Raw genomic sequence first — 25318 nt, forward strand, 5'->3', positions numbered from 1 at the left:
ATATTTTGAAATGCTTCAAATGCTTTCTTGTGTAGGTATATTCCAGAAAATTAAAGATGTAAACATGACAGCTGTGCAACGCTTGTACAAATATTAGAAAATTATTGTAAACTAACATTTAACTTTTTTGCGAAATCATTTATTAGAATATTGTTAAAAAAAAAAAATTCAGAAAAGGTATGTTTAAACAAACTTGAATTTTAGTTACACCATCCCCCTACCCCTTCACTACCAAAAATGTCTGGATCCGTTACTGCCAACGGTTTAGAGAGAATCTCAAGATTATGTAACAGACTGTCAGTTTGGTTTTGTTAAATTTCAAAATTCCAACTTGAAAAGAATTTAAAAATTAAATTTCCAAATTTCTAAAATTAACGCAATTATTGAAACCATCAAGAATTTGATAAGTAAACTTCCACGTTTACAGAACTCAACAGAGAAGTATTTATGTTGATACTTGCAAGAATATGGAAAAGGTGGACAACAAAAGATTAACTAATACAGTAAGGCAGGTGGATGTAATATGTAAGACATGTTGAAAAAAAAAGAGCTTATCAATATTTCAAACAAGCTGTACAAAAGGTAGACACCAAATAAAAGAAAGAAGAAAGAAAACAGATTCTTTCTATCGGAACTCAAGTGTGTTCGCAATATAAACAAAAAATAATCCTCTCTGTCTTCAAGTTATAAAGACTGCAGTAAGTCTATGATGTTAAATTTCAATATTGCTAAAACCATAAAGAGAAACAACATTAATACATATTTATAGTGTTTATATTGTTACTGATGTCTGGAGTGTGTTCAGATTCTTGATCATAATTAAGAAGCAGAGATGTTTTCAATTTATATCATTTTTCTCAAAATGCACCCAAAAAAAACACCTTGCTTCCACATTTATAATGCAAATGCCAGAAACTAAGCTTAAGAGCATAACAGTTTAATGTTTTCCTTTAAGTACAAGTGTTTGGCTACTATAAAGACTGATGTCGCTTTTTTCCTTTGTTAGCATTATTAATTGTGCAGTAACATTTTGACAAAAAAAATTTTTTTTTAATTTTTAGAATAATTCTAATTGGTTACTGCTTTTTTTCAGGGCATTTGCCACAAATTCTGCACATGAATTTCAAATCTGTGTCGAGTGGTTCCTTCTAGAGACAAAAAAAATTATATTAGATCTATTCTAAATCTGTAAACTAAGTTAGCAGCTTGAGTTGTGGCACTTGCACATAGTCATAAGCCAGTAGTTTGGGCTTAACTGAGTTATAAAACAACTATTTTTTTCGATGCAAATTTAGAATTACACTACGTGAAATTTATCTTCTAATGTTCGTCTTTCAACAAATTTAAAATTGACTAAGAATGCCAAAAAGAATTTTTTTTAAGGGGAATTCTCCAATTAGCTTTGAACTTAAAAGAGAACTTTGTTGAAGAAAGTGTTCTTAAGTATGCAAAGCAAAGTTAAAAAAACTCAAATATGAAAACTATATCTATATACATAAAAATTAAAACAAAGAAATATAAAACTTCTTCTTTTTTAAACAAAACCAATATAAATAGATCAAAAAAGAAGAAATAAAAGAGTCCGAACTTGAATATATTTTATTAGCTCATGTAAAGTCAAAAAGAGAAGCTTTTTAAGGCAGATAAAACAAAGCTTTGAAACTAGTTAAAGATCAATGTATAAGGTAATTTATAGGCGTTCCAATATTTGTGTTTTGGTTATCACGTTGTTGAATTCACATTATCTGACGATGAACCCATTTGAACAAGAACTTTATCAAGCCATTTAAGTGGTCCGTTCAAGCGTATCTCAATCCAGCAAGGTGTGCTCGTAACAGATTGTCTGCGATATTCAGCACCCCAGCCTTTAACAAAACTCAGACGAACCATACACATGGATTTCATTTGATAAACGGCGTTAAAGCCACGGGGAACACACTGAGAAAGTAATTCAGCAAATTCTTGGTTATTAAAAATTTTGAGATTGCACGAGGGTGGTATTTTACATACAGTAGCAGGGTGCCACCCGTACCTTCTGTTGCAGTTTGAACTCTGCACAAATATGCTACTGTTGCTTAAGCATTCAGCGAATACCTCGCCACCGAAATAATATAATCGTACGCCTTTGCCGATGTGTCGCCGAGAAAGTTCTATTTGTTCAGTTCGATTAATGTTCGATAAAAGTCCTAAACAGAATCGATCTTGAGAAGAAGGATCTGTATAGCCGTCTACAGTTAAAACAGGTTTTGTGGAATGAAAAGTGTCGCCAACACGCGTTCGAAGTTCATTATAAGAAATTGCACACCACGCTTCCGGTTCTTCATATAAGACAGGATCGTAAACTAAATACGCAAAAGTTAACGACATTTTATTTTATAAATTTATACCTAAAAATCTTTAAAAATAACGCTACATACTTTCCAATATATAAAGTTAAAGAAAACTTTTTAGAGTACGTTTAAAGAAAGACAACAGCTAATCAACAATTTAACGAAAAAAAAAAAAAATTTGATAGAGAGAATTTAGATGAAAGTTCTACAGTTTGCAAAAATTGAAAATTATCTTTTTCGGATTTTTTATTTATTTTCTAAATCTCCACCAAATGAAATCTTTTCAAGAATAAAACTGAATATAAAAAGGTTTTACAATATTTAATCAACATATCATCAGCTGCGATCACTGATTCAATTCTGGGCGTTAACTTTGAAACCAAAACTTTGACATATGACTCTGGCATTTCAGTCCACTGTTAGGTGATAACAGCGTTGAAGGCGCCGATGCTAGGATGCTCACAATCACAAATGCTGGCATCAATTTATGCCCACATTGAGACTAAGGGGGTTCAAACCAGGCGAAAAGGGTGGCTAGATGTGTTTTGGCCAAAAGTTCATTGTCTCAGAACTTCTTATGGGTCAGGGAGGGCGCGAACAATCCAAGGACACAAGCCTTCAACACTTAGCCCAGATAGTCTTTAGCGCCCATCCTCAAGCCTGTTTTAAGAAATACAGGTTTCTTAAGACGGGCTGATTTTTGGACTGATCTGATGGCATTAGAGACTTTCTGCTGCTACAGACACATTGGGGCCTTTTGTCATCGTTCTTATTGACCTAGTAAGGTTACGGTCAATCTGGTTGTTAATAGCACTGTCTAGACAGGGTGTGATAACTAAAGGCTTCCTGACTGGTCCTGGATTATGTTTTGACATATCCATGTTCATTTTTTCAGAGATGTTTCAAGTTGCTTTATTATCTATGAAAATGGCATGAGTGCATGGAGCAAAGCATCTTTTTGTGTTGGCTTCTATTTTCAGAAATAGAATTATATCAGGCAATAAAATTCTTTTTCACTAACTTTCAAAAAGTCTTATTGTAAACAAAGAAAAAATTTTTTTTTTCTGAGTATGAAATCTATTTCAAAACAGTTGACATTTTTTGTGCAGCAATCTATATATAAACAGTTCATACAAAGTCTCTACATAAACGATTCAAACAAATAGAAAAAGATTTAACTGTTTTATGGGCTAACTATCATAACTTCAAAAATAACTAACATAGACTTATTATCAATATCACTGTTCACCAAAGTTTTTCGATATACAAACTAACAAGTGAACCAAATAGTTTTTTGAACACTGATTTCAAACATCTACTTAGTTAATTCTCCACCATGTCTAGTTTCTGAGATAAGACTATTTTTTTGTGGGATTTTGGTTGTTTTAGATATTGTTCCTACATGGGATTTTGATCACTTTATAAGTAATGCACTAATACTAATGTATTATGCCATAAAGCCATGAGTTTGTTAATAGGTACACATTTACAAAGATCTTTTATCTTTGGGACAATTGTTCTGGCAATAATAATTATCTGACTCTTTAGTGACCTTTAAGAATACCCATACATCCAGAAGAGGTAACATGAAACTTGATCCATTAATTAATGTTAATACTTTACTTCCAGCTTTACAAATTAAGTTCAATACGATTAAAAAATTTGTGAAATGAACGACTAAAAACAATTCAAAAGGCCTTCATTACCTGGTTTCCAAGTTTTCAAAGATGAAACCCAACTAAAATACCTTCTTTCAGCTGAACTGATAAAATAAGTAATGCAAAAATGAAGGATTCAATAACAGCTCTGAATTGAATCCATGGAAAAGTTTAAGTGGTTCTGTGAGAACTCTCTGGGTACCACAAATATACTTTACATTAATAAGTTGATGGTGTTCAGAATTTATTCAATACACACCCTGGTTACTGTATATCATTGAAAATTCATTCCCATTTTTCCTGTCTAGATCTTTTCCCAAAAATTCTGTGCACAGTTAGCAGTGAAAGTTTCACCAAGACTTTAGGTTGATGGAAAAGCTAATATCACTAAAAGTGCAATCAGATTGTTCACAGACAAAGTATAAGAGGTGAAGAAATCAGCAAACATTATTAAGAAATTTTTCAAGAATAAGGTGTGATAAAGATAAACTAATTAAATATTAGTAATCAACAAGAAAAAAGATCTTAAAGAAGTTAATTATATCTTTGGAAAGACAAAATATTCTTCTTTTTGTTGACCAGCACAATATTTATTCTAGAATATTATTTATAACTTTGTTAATAACTTATAACTATTAATAACAATTAACAAAATCCACTAATTATTAGTCTTGTTTAAACTTTTAAAATAAATTTAACAGTCTTTTAGCTTTTAAATTAAAATTAACTTGATTTATTTTAGAATAGTTAACTTTATTAAATTTAACAAAAATTATTACTTATTTATAAAAGATGACTAGTTAACAGTACAAAAGTGTTGCTAAATTACTTACTTTCATGAGCAGGAAGTTCAAGGTTTGGTGTTGGTAATGAAAAACCTGATCATTAAAAGATGAAAATTTTTTCTTTAGTTTAAAGAACTTAAAAAATAACAAATGTTAACAACTGTATGTCTAAATACAATAACAACAAAAGAATACCATTCACTGAACTTTGAATTGGCATGTCAATATCTGTCATATATCCTTGACTTGTTGAACCTTTAAAAAAAAACAAAAAAAAAACAACAAAAATATCAAAATGTTTAACTTTTTCTTCAATTGTTTTTTACAAACCAATCCTGATTAAAGTACTTTTTTTTACATAAATCTGGTGCCAGTGAGTATCAAAATAGATGTTTAAATTAGATGAGTTGGTTTATTTGAAGACATGTGATTCTTTTAAAAGAACCTAGTCTGAATACTTTTACACAATGACACAGGGTTGTCAGATTGAGATAGTAGAGAGGATATGTGCCCTTCCCCTATATCATTTAAACAATGGTTATTTGCCCTTTTTTATTTTTGATCAACTGATTACTTTTGTCTTAAAAAATTCATTCAATGAAAAAAAATATATTTTACATCAAATCAAAATTTTACGACAAATCTGAATTTAGAAACCAATAATATTCCTATTTAATTCCTCTCATTAATATTTTATTCCAAATTTTTTTTGAAGAACAAATGTAACTCCAATTATACTGTTGCAACATTTTAAATACCTAAAACTATAGTTGCCTCATCCTTATTTTCCCCTCTATTCTGTAAGGGTTTTTATCTGACAGCCCTGTTACATGTTACTCTTGTAATAAAACCAATAGCTAAAAAAATTACTCACTTCCAGGAGACTTCTGACTAAAGCTCCACATGCTATTGTTCTGTAACTGATCTATTTGCATCATTAATTGTGGTGAAGGCACAGATGAAAGTGGTGTAGATGGAATAGAAGGAATTGATGATAATGGAGAGTTGGAGTATGAAGAGAAGGCTTGGTTACTTATATCATTATCTAAAGACATTTTTAAATCTTAAAATTATCATTTTTAAAAAACAAACTTTTGTATAAAATTATTTTAAAGTTCGTTAAACATAATAAAGAAACATTCTAAAACTTACATTTTTAGTCATTTACTAACCCCATAATACCAAGAAACATACAACAAACTTAAGTAAAATATCCTTATTTTGTCTCTTCAATCTCCTTGTAATTTTTAAGGAGAAATAAATATTCATTTTAGAAGTAAAGAATAAAGAATACTATATAAAATTACATACCAATTACATCATCAGGTATAGTTTTATTTTCTGGTCTATGAAACTCTTCTATGACAGGCTCTAGTTTCATGTCCAAATCAACAGCTATTTTTCCCCGAGGAACAAGTATAGGTGGCATGACTAAACACAAAAAATAAATGAAAAATAAAGTTAAAATATCACTGCTATGTTTTATATTTATAAGATAATTCTGTATAGTAGTGAAAATACTTGCAGTTTTTTGTAAACCATTTTAAGGTTTTATTAGAGCAGAAAAAAGTTTTCATTGAAGATGAAAGCTGGTATTTACTTAAATTTTAGTTGCCATACTTGTTATTGATATCTTAAATATTTAATACAATTTTTTAATAAAAATATAACAGCTTCTGTTAACAACAGAAAAATGTGTATTTTAAGTTATTTTTAAAATGTCTTCTCACTAAAGTCTGTGCTGAAAAAAAAGTTTAATGATGATTAACATTATTTTATACAGAATAGAATCTTTTGTAATTAGTTAAATTATTTTCTCAATTTTCAAACTTCATAAAGATTTTGTTAAGTAAACTTATGCTTCAGACTTTAAACAGCAAATTTTGATTACTGGTAAAAGTACATATGTAAACGAAACATCAAAATATTTAAGATATATTACCTGGCGTTTCAACACGCTGATAATGGTATGGATTAACACATACTTCTTCTCTTTTTAAGTTAAATGCAAATTCACAGGAATCAATAGCTCGAAGTTCATGGTGGCTCTGTAAATCTGGCCAACGCCATAGACGGCAATATATAACATGTGGCAAGCCTTTACGATGAGAAACTTGCAAACGACCATCTAAGCTTCTAATGATTTTTACACATTTAGTTATACCATTTCCTATAAAGATTTTCATACAACTAAAATGTTGATTGGTAACCTTAGAGGATTTTTAAAAGTTAAACTGTTACTTTTGTTTTTTGATTAATTTTAGCTATATATGCACTCAAAAACCAACTAATTTATGAAATTGATTCTCTTTTAAAAATGTAATATCATATATATATTTTGGGTTTTATTATGATCATCTTAAAAAGAATTCTTCTAATAAAAATCAAACAAAAATGATTTTTCATTCACAATAAGGTACATAAGGGTATCAAGGTCCGCCTAATAAACTTTTTGTTTTAACTAAATATCTTTATTTTTAAAATTGCAACATCTTATAAACATTAAGACTTAAATTTCAGCATATCAAGAAAGAATTTTTAAAAATCTTTTTAAAAATAATCCATTTAGGTTTTATCGACTCTATAGGAGGTATAAAATTCTTTAACAAACAATGACATAAATGTTCTAAAAAACTAACAACTATAGTTCTTGTTAGATTTTATTCCATAATTCTAAGTTCTTGATACTTTATTAAAAAAAAAAAAAAAGAACTGAAATTAATTTGAAAATTTTTTTCAAGAAACAAGTTTTCTGAAATATAACTTATAGACTCAAATGAGCTACAAAAATGTTTTATTGCTGTTTTCATATCCTTAAAACAACTCACAAGAAATAAAAGAATATCTCTATTTAAAAAGTCGAAGAAAAAAAAAAAAAAAAAAAAAAAAAAAAAAAAAAAAGAAGCAGGATGAATATATTTGAAACATATTTGAAATAAAACAGTTATATTTAATACTTGTCAAGATAACATGCTTAAATTATGAACAATAAAAAGTCACCACCATCTTCTAAACCATATTCCAAATAAATTTCATGGTAACAATAGAACACTGCTGCATGTTTTCAACTGATCTTTAATTACACTAAGAACTCCAGATTACACCATGTTTATTTTTTTTTCACATTTTCTTTTATCATGTTTTGTATAAAAAAAAACATTTTTGTTAAAATGGATTTCTCTATAATTAAAACATTTTTAACTTTGCATGCCACCCATTGACATTTTTTGCAGAGCTTGGAATCAGTAAAAAATGCACCTTGTAACAAGCTTTGTGATGGACTAAGTTAAATATGCTTAGCAGTCATTTGGATCATTTTTTGCTATTCTAAATAAAATGGAAATTAAAAAAACAACTTCTTTTTTTTGAAATCAGAAAAAGAAGTTGTTTTATCTTTTTTTAAAAAAAATAATTTAGTTTCTGATCCTCAGGTTTAGACAGGCAAGGCACTAGCTTTGGTGTTGATAAACAAGAAAGAACACATTTATCAGCTTAATATGCTTATAATAGTAAAACACTGAGTCTTCAGCAACAAAAGAAACAATGGTTTCTGCCAGAGAAGCCAACTTTGCAGATCTTTTCATTTAGTAGTGCTTGCAGGTTACCAGTTCCCAAAACATAAGAAAAGTGAGACAGCAGAAACAAGTTTTAATTTAAAAAAAAGTTAATAAATGATGCTTACTCATTAACTTTGTTATGTTTTCTACTTTGAGTTAAAATCTTGATGTGATTAAACACTTATTTTTCAAGAAGTGTTTTTATGCAAAAGTTAGGATTATCTCCTCTATATTTATATTTTGTTCCTAGATTGTGAATTCAAATAGAAATTTTTGTGAAGACTATTTTTTTAAAGTTTAACTTACCCAAAATATTTGAAAAGATTTAAGATGTAATAAGAATTTTATGTATACTAAACTTTGTAACAACTTGTTTATGCTTTTATAGTCCTTTTTGGGTAAGAACACATAAAAATAGGTGAGTGTACTCTTTAATATGTCAAGAAAACTTATAATCTGTTGATTATTATTTTAAAAACATATATAAAACTTTAAAGGATTTAAATTTGTTTGAGCTTGAATTTTTTTACAACAATTCTCCTGCAGCATCACAACTATAAAAACAATTTCTACAACTTAATCAAAATATAACAACTTTATCACCAAGTCTATATTAGTGCTTAAAATAAAGTCTGTTGTTTCTTCTTCTTCTTCTTCTTCTTCTTCTTCTTCTTTTTTTTTTTTTTTTTTGGTATAAAACAATTTGATACATAACTTTAAATGAAAAAAAAATCTAAAAAATATTCAAGGATAAAAAATTTGTTCTTATTTTATGTATGTATATATGTATGTATGTATGTATGTATGTATGTATGTATGTATGTATGTATGTATGTATGTATGTATGTATGTATGTATGTATGTATGTATGCATGTATGTATGTATTTAAAAAATTAATGAGCTAAGGTTCCTCTTAATTATCTTTTTAAGTTAGTAACTATATAGATTTGTTGCTTACATAATATTGTTCTTTAAAATATTAGGAAGTATTAGTTCAAATCACTCACTCTCTTTTCAATTAACTTTTTTTTATTTACTCAACTGTAAAGAAAAATTAGTCTTGCATTTAATTATGTTATATAGTAGCTACAATTTACCAATCTTACAATGATATCTTTAGAAAAGGTCTGAACATTTACCATAATCATTTTTATCTTCAAGAATTCCTGCCTTTCTTCACTATCAACATTTAAACAACTAATACATAAATACTGAATATGTGCTTATGTTAAATGCACATATAAATTTTACAAAGTATGTAGTACATTATACCAATACCTATATGCAACCTTACATTTTTGGATTTTGTCTTGAATTGATGATATATTGCAAAATTTTTAGTTAACTTTAAATCAAAATTTATACTATAGAAATAGTTTTTTTTAAACAAAAGGTATATTGTACCTTGGCTTGAGATTGACTTTTCAAGATCTTCTAAGCCACCTGATTTCTTTAACTTCTTTACTAAACTTTTAACAGCTTTTTCAGACCAATGTTCTTCACCATCACCGACTTTCCATGCTAAAAGTCTCCTTACGATAGGTGCATTAAAACTGAGCAGAGAGTTAAAAGTTGACATTCAACATATAATACATTCAATGAGACCAGATATAAATTTTGATGAATACCCAGAACTTAAAATTTGTATACATCCACACAGGACTATTAAAATGATTTACTTATGCCTCATTTACACTAAAAATAAAATTATTGAAGTGTTTGAAAATTTAAGGAGAAGCGAATACTACCGCTTTTTTTAGTGGTTTAAAATCCGGTTTTAAAAGCATAAAAGAAATTTTTTTTTTATAAAAACTTCACTTTTTTTTTTTTTTATAAGAACAATCTAAATGCTTAAAAAAAGTAATTTTAATTGCATAATTTTCCTTTATTATCAATTTTTGTTTTATTATCCATTTAAACTCTCAGTAAGTTAAGCATTTATCCAAAAGAATTATTTTCACACTTCTTATTCTTATTCTTATTCTCAAACAATATTTACTGACAAAAAAAATCCTGAACATTAGTTAAAATTTTTTTTCTAAGGTACTTCACTTTCATGTAGTTAAGCTTATATCCGTTAGTTAATTAGAGGTGTTTACGATTTCACTAGAGATCGTCACTACCAAATTTGGATTAAAAGCTCTCAACATCAGGTTTTTGAATACTTTATAAACCCGGGTGTTCCATTACTTAGTAAAATTGTAAAGTGTTATTTTAAAACATAGAGGTTGTTTTAAATACATATAATAGGCTCACATGAGCAATTAAGTTATTTTTAGATTATATAGCGCCCTAATTTAAGGTCCCACGTATCCTTGTGCATGTTTTAATTTCACTTAAGTTTTTGTAAAACGCATGGTTGAAAACCTTTGAAATGTTATTTACATTCAAAAACGATTTTTTTTCTTTTTTTTCTTTTTTTTTTTTTTTTTTTTTTTCAAGATAGAAAGTTTTAATAATTTGGCACAATTACCTTTAAGAAGGAAAATTTTTCGAGTGTATTTCGCAAATTTTCCTATTCCTATTCTACGGAGATGTCGTTAGTTATTAAAAACACTACGCATTTTTCGCTCTTTTACAAATCATGCAAAGCATTGCGAACATAAGATACTATTATTTAAAGAATATTTTATTAATTTCTTTATAAGCATGAAGGTACTTTTTTCTTATTTGTTTCACGAAACGATTTTTATATTATAGTTGAACCATTAAAATTATTGCATGTTTGAATTTCACTTGAAATTAAAAAAATTATCTTAAAGTAAAAAAGATAAATATATTCGCAAAACATGATTTCCCCAACCTTACACTCCCAATCTTTACATGGGTATTCTTATATGAGTAAGTATATAGAATAACAACACAGACTATTTTGAAATTTTAAGTGAATCCTTATGTGACATAATTGTCTATAATTAACAAATATTTAGAATTTTTTGCAATTTGGATTAAAAAAACTATTTTAGTTATCTTAGGGCCTGCCTACATAAAAAGAACTTGCCCACTTAAGTAGGCTGACTCAAATGGCAATTGGTATTCTCAAGCATATGGTGGGGCTAGCGATAGTAGAAAATCGAAGTAGCTGCCGTGTTTAGTCGAACTTTTTTGCCATCTTGTTGATAATTTTTTATTTTATGATTTAATAATTAAACCGCAAAACTACTAAAAGCCAATAAAATTGCAAAATAAGTAAAACAAGACAGCTGACGAAAAATCACGAAAACACGGTTTCTGTGTTTCCGAGATTTTCTATTTTCCCTGGGACAATAGAAAGAAAACTTTAAAAAATTCTTCATGGTAACACGCAATATCTCAAAAATATGAAAAATGAAAATTGAAACAAAAATTAAGCCCGGAAATTTTTTTTTCAAAAAAGGATAGAGAAACCACAATAAGCCGCCATCCCATTCTTTGCAACAGTCCCTGGGCTCTCGATGCCCACTAAAGTAAGTTGCCCCGGGCCTCACTCATCCTCTCGTCAGGCCTGATACCCCCCATTTTACTTCTCTTGATAAATTAAAAAATGATTTTAGAAAAAAATTTTCGCACTACAGTTCTTAACTTAAATTCAGTCCTTTAAGAAGAAAAGCAAAAAAAAAAATTACTATAAAAACAACTAAATTTTAATACTTTGGTTGAAACCATTTCGATTTTACTCTCGAGAAAAAAACCCATTTAATACGTAATCGCCACATGATGGCAGGAGCGTAAACAACAATATTAGATTTTAACTATAAAAACAAAATAGCAGTTTAATTTTTTTTACTAGTTAATTTTTTTGCAAAAGATACAAAAACCGTGCCTATATGTTTGTGTGAGTGTGTGTGTGTGCGCGCGCGTGCGTGTGTATGTGCGAGCGTGTTTACCCATTGTTATAAATAATAGTTAAATAATATAGGTATTTATTTTACAGATTTAGCAAACAGCAAATAATATTATCAACATGGGTGTTTTTCTACCTGAAATTCCAAAATTAGAATTTGTTATTGATGATAGTCCTTTATGCCATCAATCTCTAAAATATTGGGGACCTAAAACAAATGAGGTATTGTATTATAAATAATATAATTGTAATAATGATAAATCATAATGATCACAATGAATGTGTTACAAACCATTTAGATTGGAAATATTATTCATGAACTTGCCACATCGTTAGAAAACTACCATTCAAGTGGTGTGCTTCACTTTAATGCTGGCAATAAGTTTAGTGATGCAATGTTTGCAGCTTCAAAATCTTTTAAAAATGATCCATTGATGGAAGTGCCATTGGCTAAGGTATATAAGTTAGAAATATTTTACAATTAAGCAATTATAATATTGAATTAAAAGAATTCATTTTATGGTTCAGAAAAATTAACACCATTATCAGTATTGTTAATTCCATGGCACGCCAAGCAGTTATTAATTGGATAATGTAAAAGCTATCATTCCAAGTATTAAACTTATAATTAAGTTCTAAATAGTTTTTACAAGTTCTAATGCAGTAAAAATCAAATTAAAAACTATATACTGATTATAAAAGAACTTTTTACAAGTAGTCCCCAAACCTTTGCACAGGAAAAAATTTTCATTTTATTATTTCTTAAGTTACGATGTATATACCCAAAAGCAAAAAAAATTTTGAGAAGTAAAGCAACCAATAAGTTACTGAATTTATTGATTGTTTTAAGAAAACTCTTCCACTTTGTAACAGAGATAGATCAGACAAAACGTTGATTTATACCCAATGTAAAAACAAATTGAAAATTTAAATGCAATCAATAAATGAAACATAATGTCATTAGGAAATCATATTGTTTTTTTTATTCATCAGGGTTTTTTTTATGGTGTACATCAGAAAATAAAAATATAAAAGGTTTTGCCTTCCAGGATTTTTCTCGTGCGTTTTGGTTCTAAAAGTAAATATATGATTTTCAAACAATGTAGATATATCAGAAGGTTTGCCTCTAGGAGCTTAAAGTATGAAAAATTATTTAAAGCTCAGAATTTTTCTAAAAACATAAAAATATTTTGTTCAATCTTTGATTATATATTTGTGTTACACTACATAAAAATGGAACAAAATTTGCCTTTTTTATTTAGTTATTTAGTTTTTCTATCTATTAAACACTGATTTTAAGCAACTTTTTCATTCAGGATATACTTTATTAAAGTGGGTTACAATTATAAATTTAGTACTATGCTTATATAATATTATAATTCTGTAGTATATTTTTTTTTATAAAAGTTTTCTGATGCATTAAGTCGTATTGAATGTTACCGTGACATGTTGCTAACTCAAACTTCAATGCTTGGTGTTGATCCAATGATGGCAATGCTGAAAGATTTTGAGAAAATGAAGGTAAGAATATAAATGCACTTTATATTTAAGCAAATAATTTATAATAATATCTAAAAGTAAAATTAGTGATAATACTTGTTATTTGTAATGTTTTAATGTTCTTTTACTTGAATAATTGTGGCATTTTTTTGAAACATGTTTAACTAAAAAAAGTAGATGTCTGATAATCTGACTCACTCCAACTTTGACCCCATGACTCTTTGTTTTTGGCTAATTTTTATATTTCTAAAATACTTATAGGAGCATAAGTATTTTAGAAAAACTTTAGTTGGGCATGAGATTAAAATGGTTGAGAAACACTGCCTTAAAGGATAGTAATATGTAATTAATATATATCGAAATTTTCTTTTTTGATAGTCATGAGTAAAAATCAACTGACTGTTATAAAATATTTTAAATCAACAATTTAATCTTCAAGTATATTCAAGAAACTAATTAGTTAAACTTTGGCTTGATAAAACATTTGAGTTTTTTTTTTCATTAACAATTGTTACATATACAAAAAATTTTTGTGAAATATCAATAACAAAATTATATTTAAAAAGTGTTTTCCTAGACACTCTTATATATATATATATATATATATATATATATATATATATATATATATATATATATATATATATATATATATATATATATATATATATATATATATATATATATATATATTTGGCTTTAACAAATTTAAGTTTAAATATTTTTTACCATTAACCAAGAAATTTCTCAACAGATTTAGAAATTATTTGCAGACCTAAAGAAGATGAAATGATTCCTCATAAATAATTTTGTTTTGCAGAAATATGTATTTGTTTTAATGGATCAAAATGATCTTTCTCCACTGCTATTGTAAAACAATGTTTGTATAATTATGTTTGAAACAAACAGCTTCTAAATTTTTAGGTGCCGTTTGATCCATTTTTCCCCAGGACCATTTTTTTGTCTTTGTATATATTTCTGTTTATGGAATTTATTTGTAGAAATGTAAATCAAAACTCTTGAAAGCCAGTGAGTATTTGCATGTAACTTGGGAAAAATTTGCTGCTTTACCTCATTTATCTCATTTGCCTGAGGTATTTATTTTAAACTCATTATTTAGCTAAATCTTTAAAATATTTCTTTTACTAATATTTTGTTTTTATTTAATTTAGTTTATCAAAGCTCTTTTAGTCATTATTATACATGCTAATTTTCAAGAGTCAGTTTTTAAACTACGATAATAATTCATTTCCATTTTTGCAATTTTTTTTGAAATTTGTTTCTTAAATAAAAGCATTATAACAAAGAGTTGTTAAAAAAGTTCATAAAAGTTTTATCAAGAATGTTTTTTATTTACAATTTTTTTTTAGAGTTTCTAATATTTTCTTCATTTAAATTTTGTTCCTTAAAAAATCTCCAATATTTTAAGCAAACTCGTTTATTTTCTAACATTAAGGAATCAAATAAATGTAATAAATTAGTGCAATAAATAAGTGTATATAAAGAATTCACTTGATATGTGGTTAGAAATGCTTCATATTCACTTGACAATTATTTTGAGTATGATATATGATTGCAGTCAGTGGTAATGTATATGTTGTGTTATATTTTATATTATACAATACATCTATAAGTATAATAATCTCACTTTTTCCTACTTTATTAAATTGTAAGATATGATTTGGTAAGCAAAATAATCAGGTAAACAAAAATAATTAGCTTGATACCCTACTAAATAATCTTAGTTATCTCAAAAATAATAACTTTCAATAAATATTTCAAAATAATCTATACATCTAGATAAAATACTTAATTTCAAAAATTATTTTAATTCTATGGGTTGCTATTAATGGTTAAATTATGGGTATAATTTAAATACTTTCTTCAAAAATTTTTCTAAAAAAATAAAAAAAGTTATGTTAAACACAACCAGTGAAAATTTGTTTTATTACATTTTATACTAAAATGTAACATACTTAGACATTTTTTTTTTTGAATTTATTTAGCCATTACAACTTGATCGTTATGCTCAAAGTATGATAACTGCAAGACAAAAATATCAGCTACTGCTTGCAGATTACATTGAAATTGTAAGGAAAAATAGCAAACAAAAAAAGGCAAATAAGAATTTTTTTAAACTTTTTAATACGTTGAGTAAAAATTTTTTTTATCTGGTACTTTAAAACATAAAAATGTAAACGTTAAAGTTTATTAAATAAAACCTGTTGTTCTTTTTTAAACATGTTTTTAAAATTAGGTGATTCTTTTACGAAAGATATTGGAACACATGTTTGCTGAGTTTTCTTTCTTTAATTATTGCTCTCAAGTAAGTTAATCATAATTATTTTTAAAGATTTCTTAGATTATCTTTTTATTGAGACAAAGGACAAGACAACGAACAACAAAAGCAAAAAATTAATCTTCTTTTATTATTACTATTATTATTATTATTATTATTATTATTATATATATATATATATATATATATATATATATATATATATATATATATATATATATATATATATATATATATATATATATATATATTTGAAGGTATTGAAAGAGCTAGAACCTTATATGAACAGTCTGTTTGAAGATGTCCAGAAATGTATGGAAGATTGTGAGGTTTGCAACTTTTTGTATCTTCTTTTCTTTTGATTTTAGTTTTTAGGAAAGTTTTAAAAAAAGGAAAAATTATGAGATGGTTTACATTGAACAAGTCCATTTTAAATTTACAATAATATTTCTAAATTGGTATTTATATTTGTTTAAATTTTTAAAAACTGCTAAAGTGATTTGTGTCATTATGTAGCACTTTAACTTAAAGCATTAAGTTTTAAGTTAAAAGTGCATCATGCATTTATACTGTATTTTGATAATTGGGAGATTTGTCTTTAATGCCTTTAAAGATTTTGTGTTAGGTTTTAGTTTGACAATAAATGATAAGCCAAAATTTACAATAATACTCAGCTGTTGAAGAAATGCCAAAAATTTTTCAAGTGGACTAACTGTTACATCTAAAATGAACTTAAATGCATAAGTTAGGTTACTAATATTTAATTTTAAAAAAACTAGTCATTTTTTTCATTAAATATTGTTAAAAACCTGTTTAAAACTTTTTAGATAACTCAAAAAATTCTTAATACAGTACAGGCAATATAAGTTATATTTTTTATCAATTATTAATTCTGATTAAGTTTATTTTCTAATAACCTTCAATCATTACCTTTGCTTAAGTTGTTTTTCAGCCTAATAATGAGACCATATATATATATACACTGCAGGCCAAAAGTTTCCGGACACTTGATATTTTTATATAAAAAGCTATAATCTATCCTGTATCATTAAATTAATCAATAATATTAATTTATAATACTTAAACTTACTAATTTTAAGTGTTTATGTAAGTTTGAGGTCAGTAGTTGGGTATTACTGACCTCAAACTTACATAAAGGAGTTTGTTTTTTTAATTGTTTATTTTTACTTGATATATAGTGTTACATTACTCTTAAGAGTTTGGTCTTGTTAAAGTTATTTATTTGTTGAAACATGAAGTAAATATTTATAATGTAATGATAGCCAACTAAAATGATTAAGAATATTTAGTTTTGTTTAGTTTTCATTTGGTATTTATGACGGTTGCATTAAAAAATTTTCAAAAAAATTTAAAAATTTTATAATTTGACTATTTAATTAAAAATATGGGTAAAAAACCTTTAACGGAAGCAAAACGTTCTGAAATAATTACATTACGTAAAGAAAGTTATTCAGTTCATAAAGTTTGCAAAAAATTTCAAGTTGCCAGAAGTACTGTACAAGATACCATCAAACGATGGAAAGAAACAGGCATTTTTGAAGACCAAAAAAAAAGATATGTTAGACCATGGAAGACAACAAAAGCAGAAGATAATAGTATAATATTGATGAGTAAAAAAAACCAAAGACTTACAGCTCTAAAACTTTTATTAATTTTCTTCAAGCATGGTGGTGGGTCTGTTATGGTATGGGGATGTTTTTCTTCAGCTGGTATAGGTGGCCTAGCTAAAATTGAGGGTATTATAAAGAAAGAATAATATAAAATTCTAGAAAACAATGCTATACCTTCTGACTTAAAAACTATTGGTCGTGGTTTTGTTTTTATGCAGGACAATGACCCTAAACACACCTCAAAATTATGTAAGAGCTAAATAAAGGAACAAGAGGATAATGGTGTCCTCAAAAACATGACCTGGCCAGCCCAATCACCAGATTTGAACCCAATAGAGTTACTGTGGGAAAAATTGGACAGAAAGGTCAGACAAAAATGCCCAACATCCAAAGAGCACCTGTGGCAGATATTAGAAGAATCCTGGTTATCAATTACACCCGAAATAATAAATTAATAAATAGGATGCCACGGATCGCAAAAAAAGTGATAAAAACTCGTGGGTTATTTTTTGACAAAAAGACAGTTTAATAATAAAAGTGTTGTTAGTATTTTTTTTATCTCATTTTTTGTGTTTTTTTTTTTCTTAAATAGTAACTATATGTATCTTTTATAAAATAAGTATGATATTTGAGTTTTTTTGAAATAATTATGGGAGTTTTAATAAAAAGTTAAACAAAATCCAAGTTTCTGGAAACCTTTGGCCTGCAGTGTGTGTATATATATATATATATAATATATATATATATATATATATATATATATATATATATATATATATATATATATACTTTCACATAAATGGTAATAATGAAAACACAGATATGATAGAGACCCTGCCATATACATTCAGCAACTGTAAGTTTAGGTTTGACTTCATTGTCAGGAGCCTCAATTGCACTATATTGGGTAGTGTCAATAAATTTCCAATGTTTTTTAAGCTGGCTAAATATTCCAATCTGTGGACCTGAAGACTGGAAAAACTGTGAAGTATTGCAACCAAGACAACTTCAAGGATATGATGCCTGCAGGCTAAAAACAGTAAACGTTTGTCATATGCCTTCTGAATGATAGTAATTGCACCAGCGTGAACACCAGTGTTGGAACTTGTTGCATCAAAACAAAGACCTGCCAGCCAATCTGGAACATCTTTCCATTTTTTCAACACTTCAACAACCGAGTTTCCCATAAGCTGGTCTTGACTATCCAATAAAAGTATTTCAAAATATTTTTCTGAGCAGCGATGCATAAAATGAGTATGACAGAAAACTTCAATATTAAACTAGATCTTGAAAAGTTAGCGGACTTGTTATCAGAGGATTTTGAATTGGAGCTCATACCACCAGCAATTCCTGAAGAGAAGCTGATTGCAGGAGAAGAAACCAAAATGCTAAAAAAAACAGAAGAATGCTTAATAACTAAATTTACCTGTCCGAAATGTCACAATAATTATCTTAGAGAATCGAATTTTAAAAAGCATGAAAAGAAATTTTACATTGGCACTAAAGGTGTGTTTATACTCGCATATTGTGGAACTTAATATTAATGTAGAAGAATGCAAGTTGTCTTTATTACATTTATTACATATACTGGTGTAAGAAAATGTGTACAGTTAAAAAATGGCTAGTTAAAGGTAATAGATGATTGACTTTCTTTACTCTTTAACCTGCATTCCATTACACACAAGTAAGTATGGTAGATGGTAATAAAATCACAATAGACTTCTGACCATATTAATGAGCAATCTTTATTTCTAATAACTTTAAAGTTTTCAACTGTGTTGCCTTCTTTTATTTCAATTATTCCAACATCCTCATTTGATGTGCTTTGGAAATTTTTAAAATCAAAAAATTTATTTCTGATTAGAAAAAAAGTTAGTAGAAGTCGTTATTTCCTTTACAGATGTTACACGAAATGTCAGAGAACATAATATTAGCAGATTGAAGATTTAGTTGATATGGAAGAGATTTGTTAATATTATTGGATAATGGCACTTCTTGATTTAAAATAGTTAGTCTCCACATGCCATATGATTAGCGATAACTATTGATTTAAACTATTACAAAATAATTTTTATTATTTTCATCGTAACAGTCAAAACCATGTTTTCATGCAAATGTTTTTAACTGTTGATGAATACTTATCATGCGTACTTTTTTATTTCTTCCAACTCTTGTGAGTGTGTTACATACATAACAGGTTTCTGTGTGTTCAGAAAAAGTGAAGAATTTATCATTCCTCTCAACTTCAAAGCCTTTTTTAAATTTTAAATCTAGCCTGCATAAGACTATGTAACATGATTTGCATAAATATTCAGGATGAACTTTTTGATTGTCTGAGGTTATATCCAGCTTATAAAAACTAAGAGTTGCTTGTTTAAAGATAACAACAGGTTTTAACTGATAGTGACTATCCTGTTTTATTATGCAGCCACACTTTCTACATAAGTGTTTTAAATACTCCTTATGAAGACTCATTATTTATCCAGTAATAAGATAATAGATAGGAATATAAGATTACTTCTTTTGATATATCTAGAAAAAGTTTAAAATAAGGTTGTACATCACTTGTAGAAGGCTCAAGAATATGCAATCAAAGGTATAGTCTCATTATTTTTATTATCATATTTGTTACTATTAGTAACAACAACAATAATAAAAATAATAAGGTCAATATAAGTTAAAGTAGCTTTACATGACTGACTGTTTAAAAATGCTTTATCAAAAATGCTCATTAAAAATACATACTTAATATTTCTTTCCAACAATCAATAGTTTTTTAATGAACTTTAAGAGGCTTTTAGTTATAATACCTTTAGACAAAATGCGATTTAGGTATCAAAAATAAGAAAATTTATAACTAGGATGTTTGGAAAAAAAAATCACAAGTTCAAGAGAAAAAACAAGCGAGGCAAATAAGTTTGACATTTCCGACAAAAATAAGAATTTTTAATATAATGGTCTTTCTAGTCTTTTTTTATTTAGCAAAGACTAGAAAGATACTTGCTAATTAGCAGCTCCTCATCACCAGTTTCTTCATATTCTGAATCTGAAATTCGTTCAACTGATCCAGTCTTAGTATATTTTTTCACTTCAGTTGCCTTTTTTTTTGTGATGCTCTCTTGGAAATGTTGATCCATTTGTTTTTGTTCATGTTCTTTAAATTCTAAATCTTACAAGCCCATTACCATTTTCCTTTATTCTCTTTGGTCTTGAAGAAAATTTATATCTTGTTGAATTTTTGTAAGTCTGTCACAATCTGCATGGGTCACATCAAACAGCTTATTAAACTTGTTCATCAAATCAGTTTCCAATTTTAACTGTCTTTCAGTTCTGTGAGACTTGTTTTTCCCAACTTTAACATAAAAGTTATTCAATACTTTTAGTTTAGCAATAGCATTCCTTTTTTGTGTTGTTGGAACATTGGCAATTAACCAAATTTATAAAACCTCATCAATAGTATTGGAACAGGTTTGTGAAAGATCCATTTTGTTTGTCTTAAAGTCATAAAATAGTCATCGTAGGGCAAGACCAACTGTGGGCAAACAGCTTGAACAACTTAGTTTATCTAGAACTGGTAATTGATGACCAAATAGCCACACATTAGTGTCACATCTTAATAACTTTCTTCTTTGAGATTTTGACTTTGATTCAGTTATTGCTAAATATTAATTATTCACTAAAAATGCAAATTATATATAACATAATACTCACATAAAAATATAAACATTCAGTCACTACTAAGCAAATTAATTGAAATTTAGATGAATTGTTTTTGTTTGCCCAATGAGTACCTAGATCCAATTAAAACCAACACACTTGTAAACAAAAGTAAAATGAACACTATGCAGTATGCTTATGAGTTATTTTATCAAATTCAGTAGATTAGTTGACAAAAGCAGAAAAGTAAAGTTAATTGAGCTGTCACTAAATATTGGAATAAGGTCATGAAATTTTCAGGAGTTACTTTTCTCATCAAATAGCATTATTTAAAAAAAATTTTTTTTTGAATTGATTTAATACATATACATAGATACATACATAGATACATAGATACATAGATACATACATACATACATACATACATACATACATACATACATACATACATACATACATACATACATACATACATACATACATACATACATACATACATACATACATACATACATACATACATACATACATACATACATACATACATACATTCATACATACATACATACATACATACATACATACATACATACATACATACATACATACATACATACATACATACATACAGCAGCATGCAAAAGTTTGGATATACTAAATTTTTTTCAGTTTTTAAAGCATAACTTTTTACAAACTTTGTCAAATCAGCTGAAATTTTTCCTAATGTTCTTTATGTTAATTCAATTCGTAGTACAAACTACAAAAATTATAAATTGTAAAGATTGATCAAAGTTTAATTTTTTTCTGAAAAGGTTTTCATGAAAAAGTTTAGAAAGAGTTAAATTTTGGTATAAATTTATTTCAAAAATCATTAAAAAGTCAAGTTTTTAATGAGATTTCAATTAGACAGTTAGTGCTTGGTGACGTATCCATTCAGAAAGCTTTTAAATTTAACATCAAAGTGACAAGGCATCAAATCAACTAAATTAATGAGAACATCCTGAGGTGTGTTTTACCAGCATTATTTAATCAAAGTAAATAATGGTCTTTGTTGGTTGGTTTTCTACCAACCTCTTGGCAGTAATGTACTCTCAAAAATGCACAATAGGACTGAGATCTAGGCTCTATGATAGCGATTTAAGAAATTTCTTAATTTGTGATTTAAAATAATCCCTAATAGATCTGGAACAAATCTCTTTTTGGATCATATTGTTGTAAGTAAGGACCAGAGACACGAACTCGAATCCAGGTAATTTCGGGTAATACCTGATTGTTTTTATTACCAACAATAATGATCCGCCTCACTGTCTTGGGATTCAACTCTATTTCATGAACCATATCTGTTATCTTGATACTGATGTTATTTGCTGTATGGTCCTCTGGAAAATACTTCATTGTGAAAAAGAATCTTCTCAGGCAGAAATATTTCTCTAGGTAATGTCCTGTGTAAGAATGTCCTTGTGTAAGAATGTTTTGTTCTGGCATTCCAGATATCTGATGTTAAGGCAATTTCTTCAAGTCCATCTTTTTCTGCATTTAATAAGACAATATTTGTTTTTTATCATGAACTTATAAATTTTTGGAATCGCTCTGCAACTCAATGTATATGCTAAAATTTCATTGTATTAGCCTAAGGTAATACTTTTGAGAATGCAAATGAATGTTTTAGCCTCCACTACTGAAAAAGGTTTCATCTCTTTTACCATCCACCTAGTGATGTCTGTGATCAACCTTACTTGATGAATCTTAAATCTTCCTCTTTTCTGGTTCTTCTCTTGGGTTTTTGGTGGGTTTTGTTATGGTTCAGATGGTCCAATAAGTGATTGTGATTGAGAATCATCAGAATCTACCTCAAAAGTATCATTAGCCCTCATTCTATCTGTATCCTTTCTTTCCGATTCCGTAAACAGATCTGCATGTTTTCCTTTGAGGTGTTTGCACAAAACACTTGTACATCCCTGCTTTGCTGTCTATTCCTAATGACACTCATTGCAGGTGGCTTTGTCTTCATTAGCTTTAGTGAAAAATTCCCATATGTTTGATGCTATAATCATATGAAGAGAAAAGAAAAAAGTATATATAATGAAAAGAAAAAAATACATATTACCTGAATTTTTTAAAAAATTACTTAATTAACAGGTAGTTCTGTATTTCAGGGACTGTATTAAAACATGCTATCGGATTTAACTACCTGATACAAACATTTTAACAAGTAAAAAAAAGACAGTCTTAACATTAAAAAAAAAAAATGTGAATAATAAAGATAAGAAGATAGAAAGAGAAGGCCTTAAAATGTTTAAGGCCTTCTCTTTATTTTATAAAATAGTCATAAACAGATAAAAACTCTTAAAATAGGCATAAATAATTAAATGAATAAATAAAATAGCCATAAATAGATAAATAAATTTAAAAAAGCCAGCCTTAATGAGGGAAAAATAAGTATGTATGTATGTATATTAGGGGGTTGATTTTTTCACAACCATACTTGGGTATAGTGCCAAAATAAGACATTCTACATTAGAGTACCGATTTTAAAAGTTCTATTGACTCAAGTTACAAAAACATCCCCCATAATTAGAAAAATATGTTTTTGTTTGAGAAATACATAAAAGTTGACAAATTAGACAAATAAATAACAATTTATTTTGACAAAATAACTTTCAGTTAAACAAGGTACAATTTAAAAGTTCTTTTGCAGAATAAATCTGTTGTTCATTTTGTCTATATCTCTGACATGAATTTCTTGCATAACTTTTATGGCTCTTTTAGCACAAATATTGGATCTCTGAATTGCTTGTATTCTGCTGGGCTCCTGCGACCAAAATCTTTTTAAGGTCTTCATGGCTGAAGTTGAAGTTATTGCTTGTTTTAAATTTTTAAAATCGTGTTCTGAGTATTGCATGTCAGAAAATCATACATCAGACCAAATTGATGCAATGAAGTCGCAAATCAAACGCAATTGATTATTATCCGATTCAGTTAAAATAAAAGCCAGAAGGACATAGATTGCTCTTGAATTCCATCTGGCATTGTGCAACAATGGCAGACTTTTGATGTTTATAGCTGGAAAGCTGCCATTCACCTTCATGTGTTGGTAACTTTGTACCAACTGGAACAAAAACTCCATTTCGTCTCTCCAATTATTATTCTTCACTTTACAAATTTGTTCACCTTGCTTGAAGCTTGACTTCAAATTTTCATAATTTTTTTGCAGGTTTTCAATAAATTTGTAATGCAATTCTGGTGATTTTGACACTCCTTCGTTAAGAATTTCATTCATAGTATGTTTCAAAATTGTGCCCAACACATGATGCTGACAACTAATAAGTTGAAATGGTTCAAGATTTTTTCTTTCTAATTCTCTTTGCAGTTGAATTACAACTCCATTTCTACTCCCAGAAATCACACTTTTAGTTTCAGATATTATTACTTTAATACCACTTCATATTTGAAATTTCTGCTGATTTCTTAATGCTTAGCTTTGACTTCTTAACTAAGTTAACAGCCACAGTGGTGTTCTCATATTTCCTCTTAAATTTTCGTCTGGAAGAATATAATTAGAATCTTGCTCATTATTTTGTTGATTGCCTTCTTCATTCTTGTCACTGACCTCTACAGTATCTGTTTCAGGTATGCTAGGTCTCTTCCTGCCAGCCTTAGATGGATGTACTTTTACAGAGACCTGGCTTTGATATTTTTAGGTTTCTCAGCTATCTGCAAGCTTGTTCTTGACATTTCTAAAATATAAAGTATGCATTAATTATAATTGTAAGTTATATATGAAGCTTAAAATTAAATCTGTTTTAGATTTTAAGCACATATAAATAACTTTAATTATATTAATTGTAGATTTTAGTAAGCACAAAATAATCACCCTGATTTGAACAAGCTTATTTTGACAGCAAATGACAATTTAAGATGACACTTGCGGAATCAATTAGTATTTGATGAATTTAAACAATTTAAACATAAAATTATATATATATATATATAACCATTATTCGTATCATACAAAACAATATAAAATGTATAAAAAACGTAAAAAAGGTTACGTTTTTAGCTTGTTTAAAAAAAAAA

At 27.7% G+C, this 25318-nt stretch overlaps 2 protein-coding genes across 2 annotated transcripts in view; one reads left to right on the forward strand and one right to left on the reverse strand.

The window, feature by feature from the left end:
* Positions 1-1420: 1420 nt before the first annotated feature.
* Positions 1421-10097, reverse strand: LOC145182769 (SMAD family member 3-like). Its single transcript, XM_090083706.1, has 7 exons — positions 9736-10097; positions 6716-6943; positions 6085-6204; positions 5648-5818; positions 4969-5028; positions 4822-4866; positions 1421-2342 (listed from the first exon to the last, which is right to left on the reverse strand). Exons 1-7 carry the CDS (start codon positions 9908-9910, stop codon positions 1723-1725), a joined length of 1419 nt encoding a protein of 472 aa, XP_089939832.1. The 5' UTR covers positions 9911-10097; the 3' UTR covers positions 1421-1722.
* Positions 10098-12244: 2147 nt separating this feature from the next.
* The window catches only part of LOC145183254 (uncharacterized), a 42278-nt gene continuing 29204 nt past the window's right edge, over positions 12245-25318 (forward strand). The window contains exons 1-7 of the mRNA XM_090083705.1: positions 12245-12376; positions 12454-12609; positions 13562-13675; positions 14656-14748; positions 15661-15771; positions 15912-15980; positions 16211-16282. Of these exons, the coding sequence (XP_089939831.1) occupies positions 12275-12376; positions 12454-12609; positions 13562-13675; positions 14656-14748; positions 15661-15771; positions 15912-15980; positions 16211-16282 (717 nt within the window). The 5' untranslated portion in view covers positions 12245-12274. The remainder of the gene's footprint in view (positions 12377-12453; positions 12610-13561; positions 13676-14655; positions 14749-15660; positions 15772-15911; positions 15981-16210; positions 16283-25318) is intronic.

The sequence above is a fragment of the Hydra viridissima genome, unplaced genomic scaffold, assembly GCF_058129835.1.
Source record: "Hydra viridissima isolate aposymbiotic clone 2 unplaced genomic scaffold, HvirCarnegie_v1 scaffold_4, whole genome shotgun sequence".
NCBI lineage: Eukaryota > Metazoa > Cnidaria > Hydrozoa > Anthoathecata > Hydridae > Hydra > Hydra viridissima.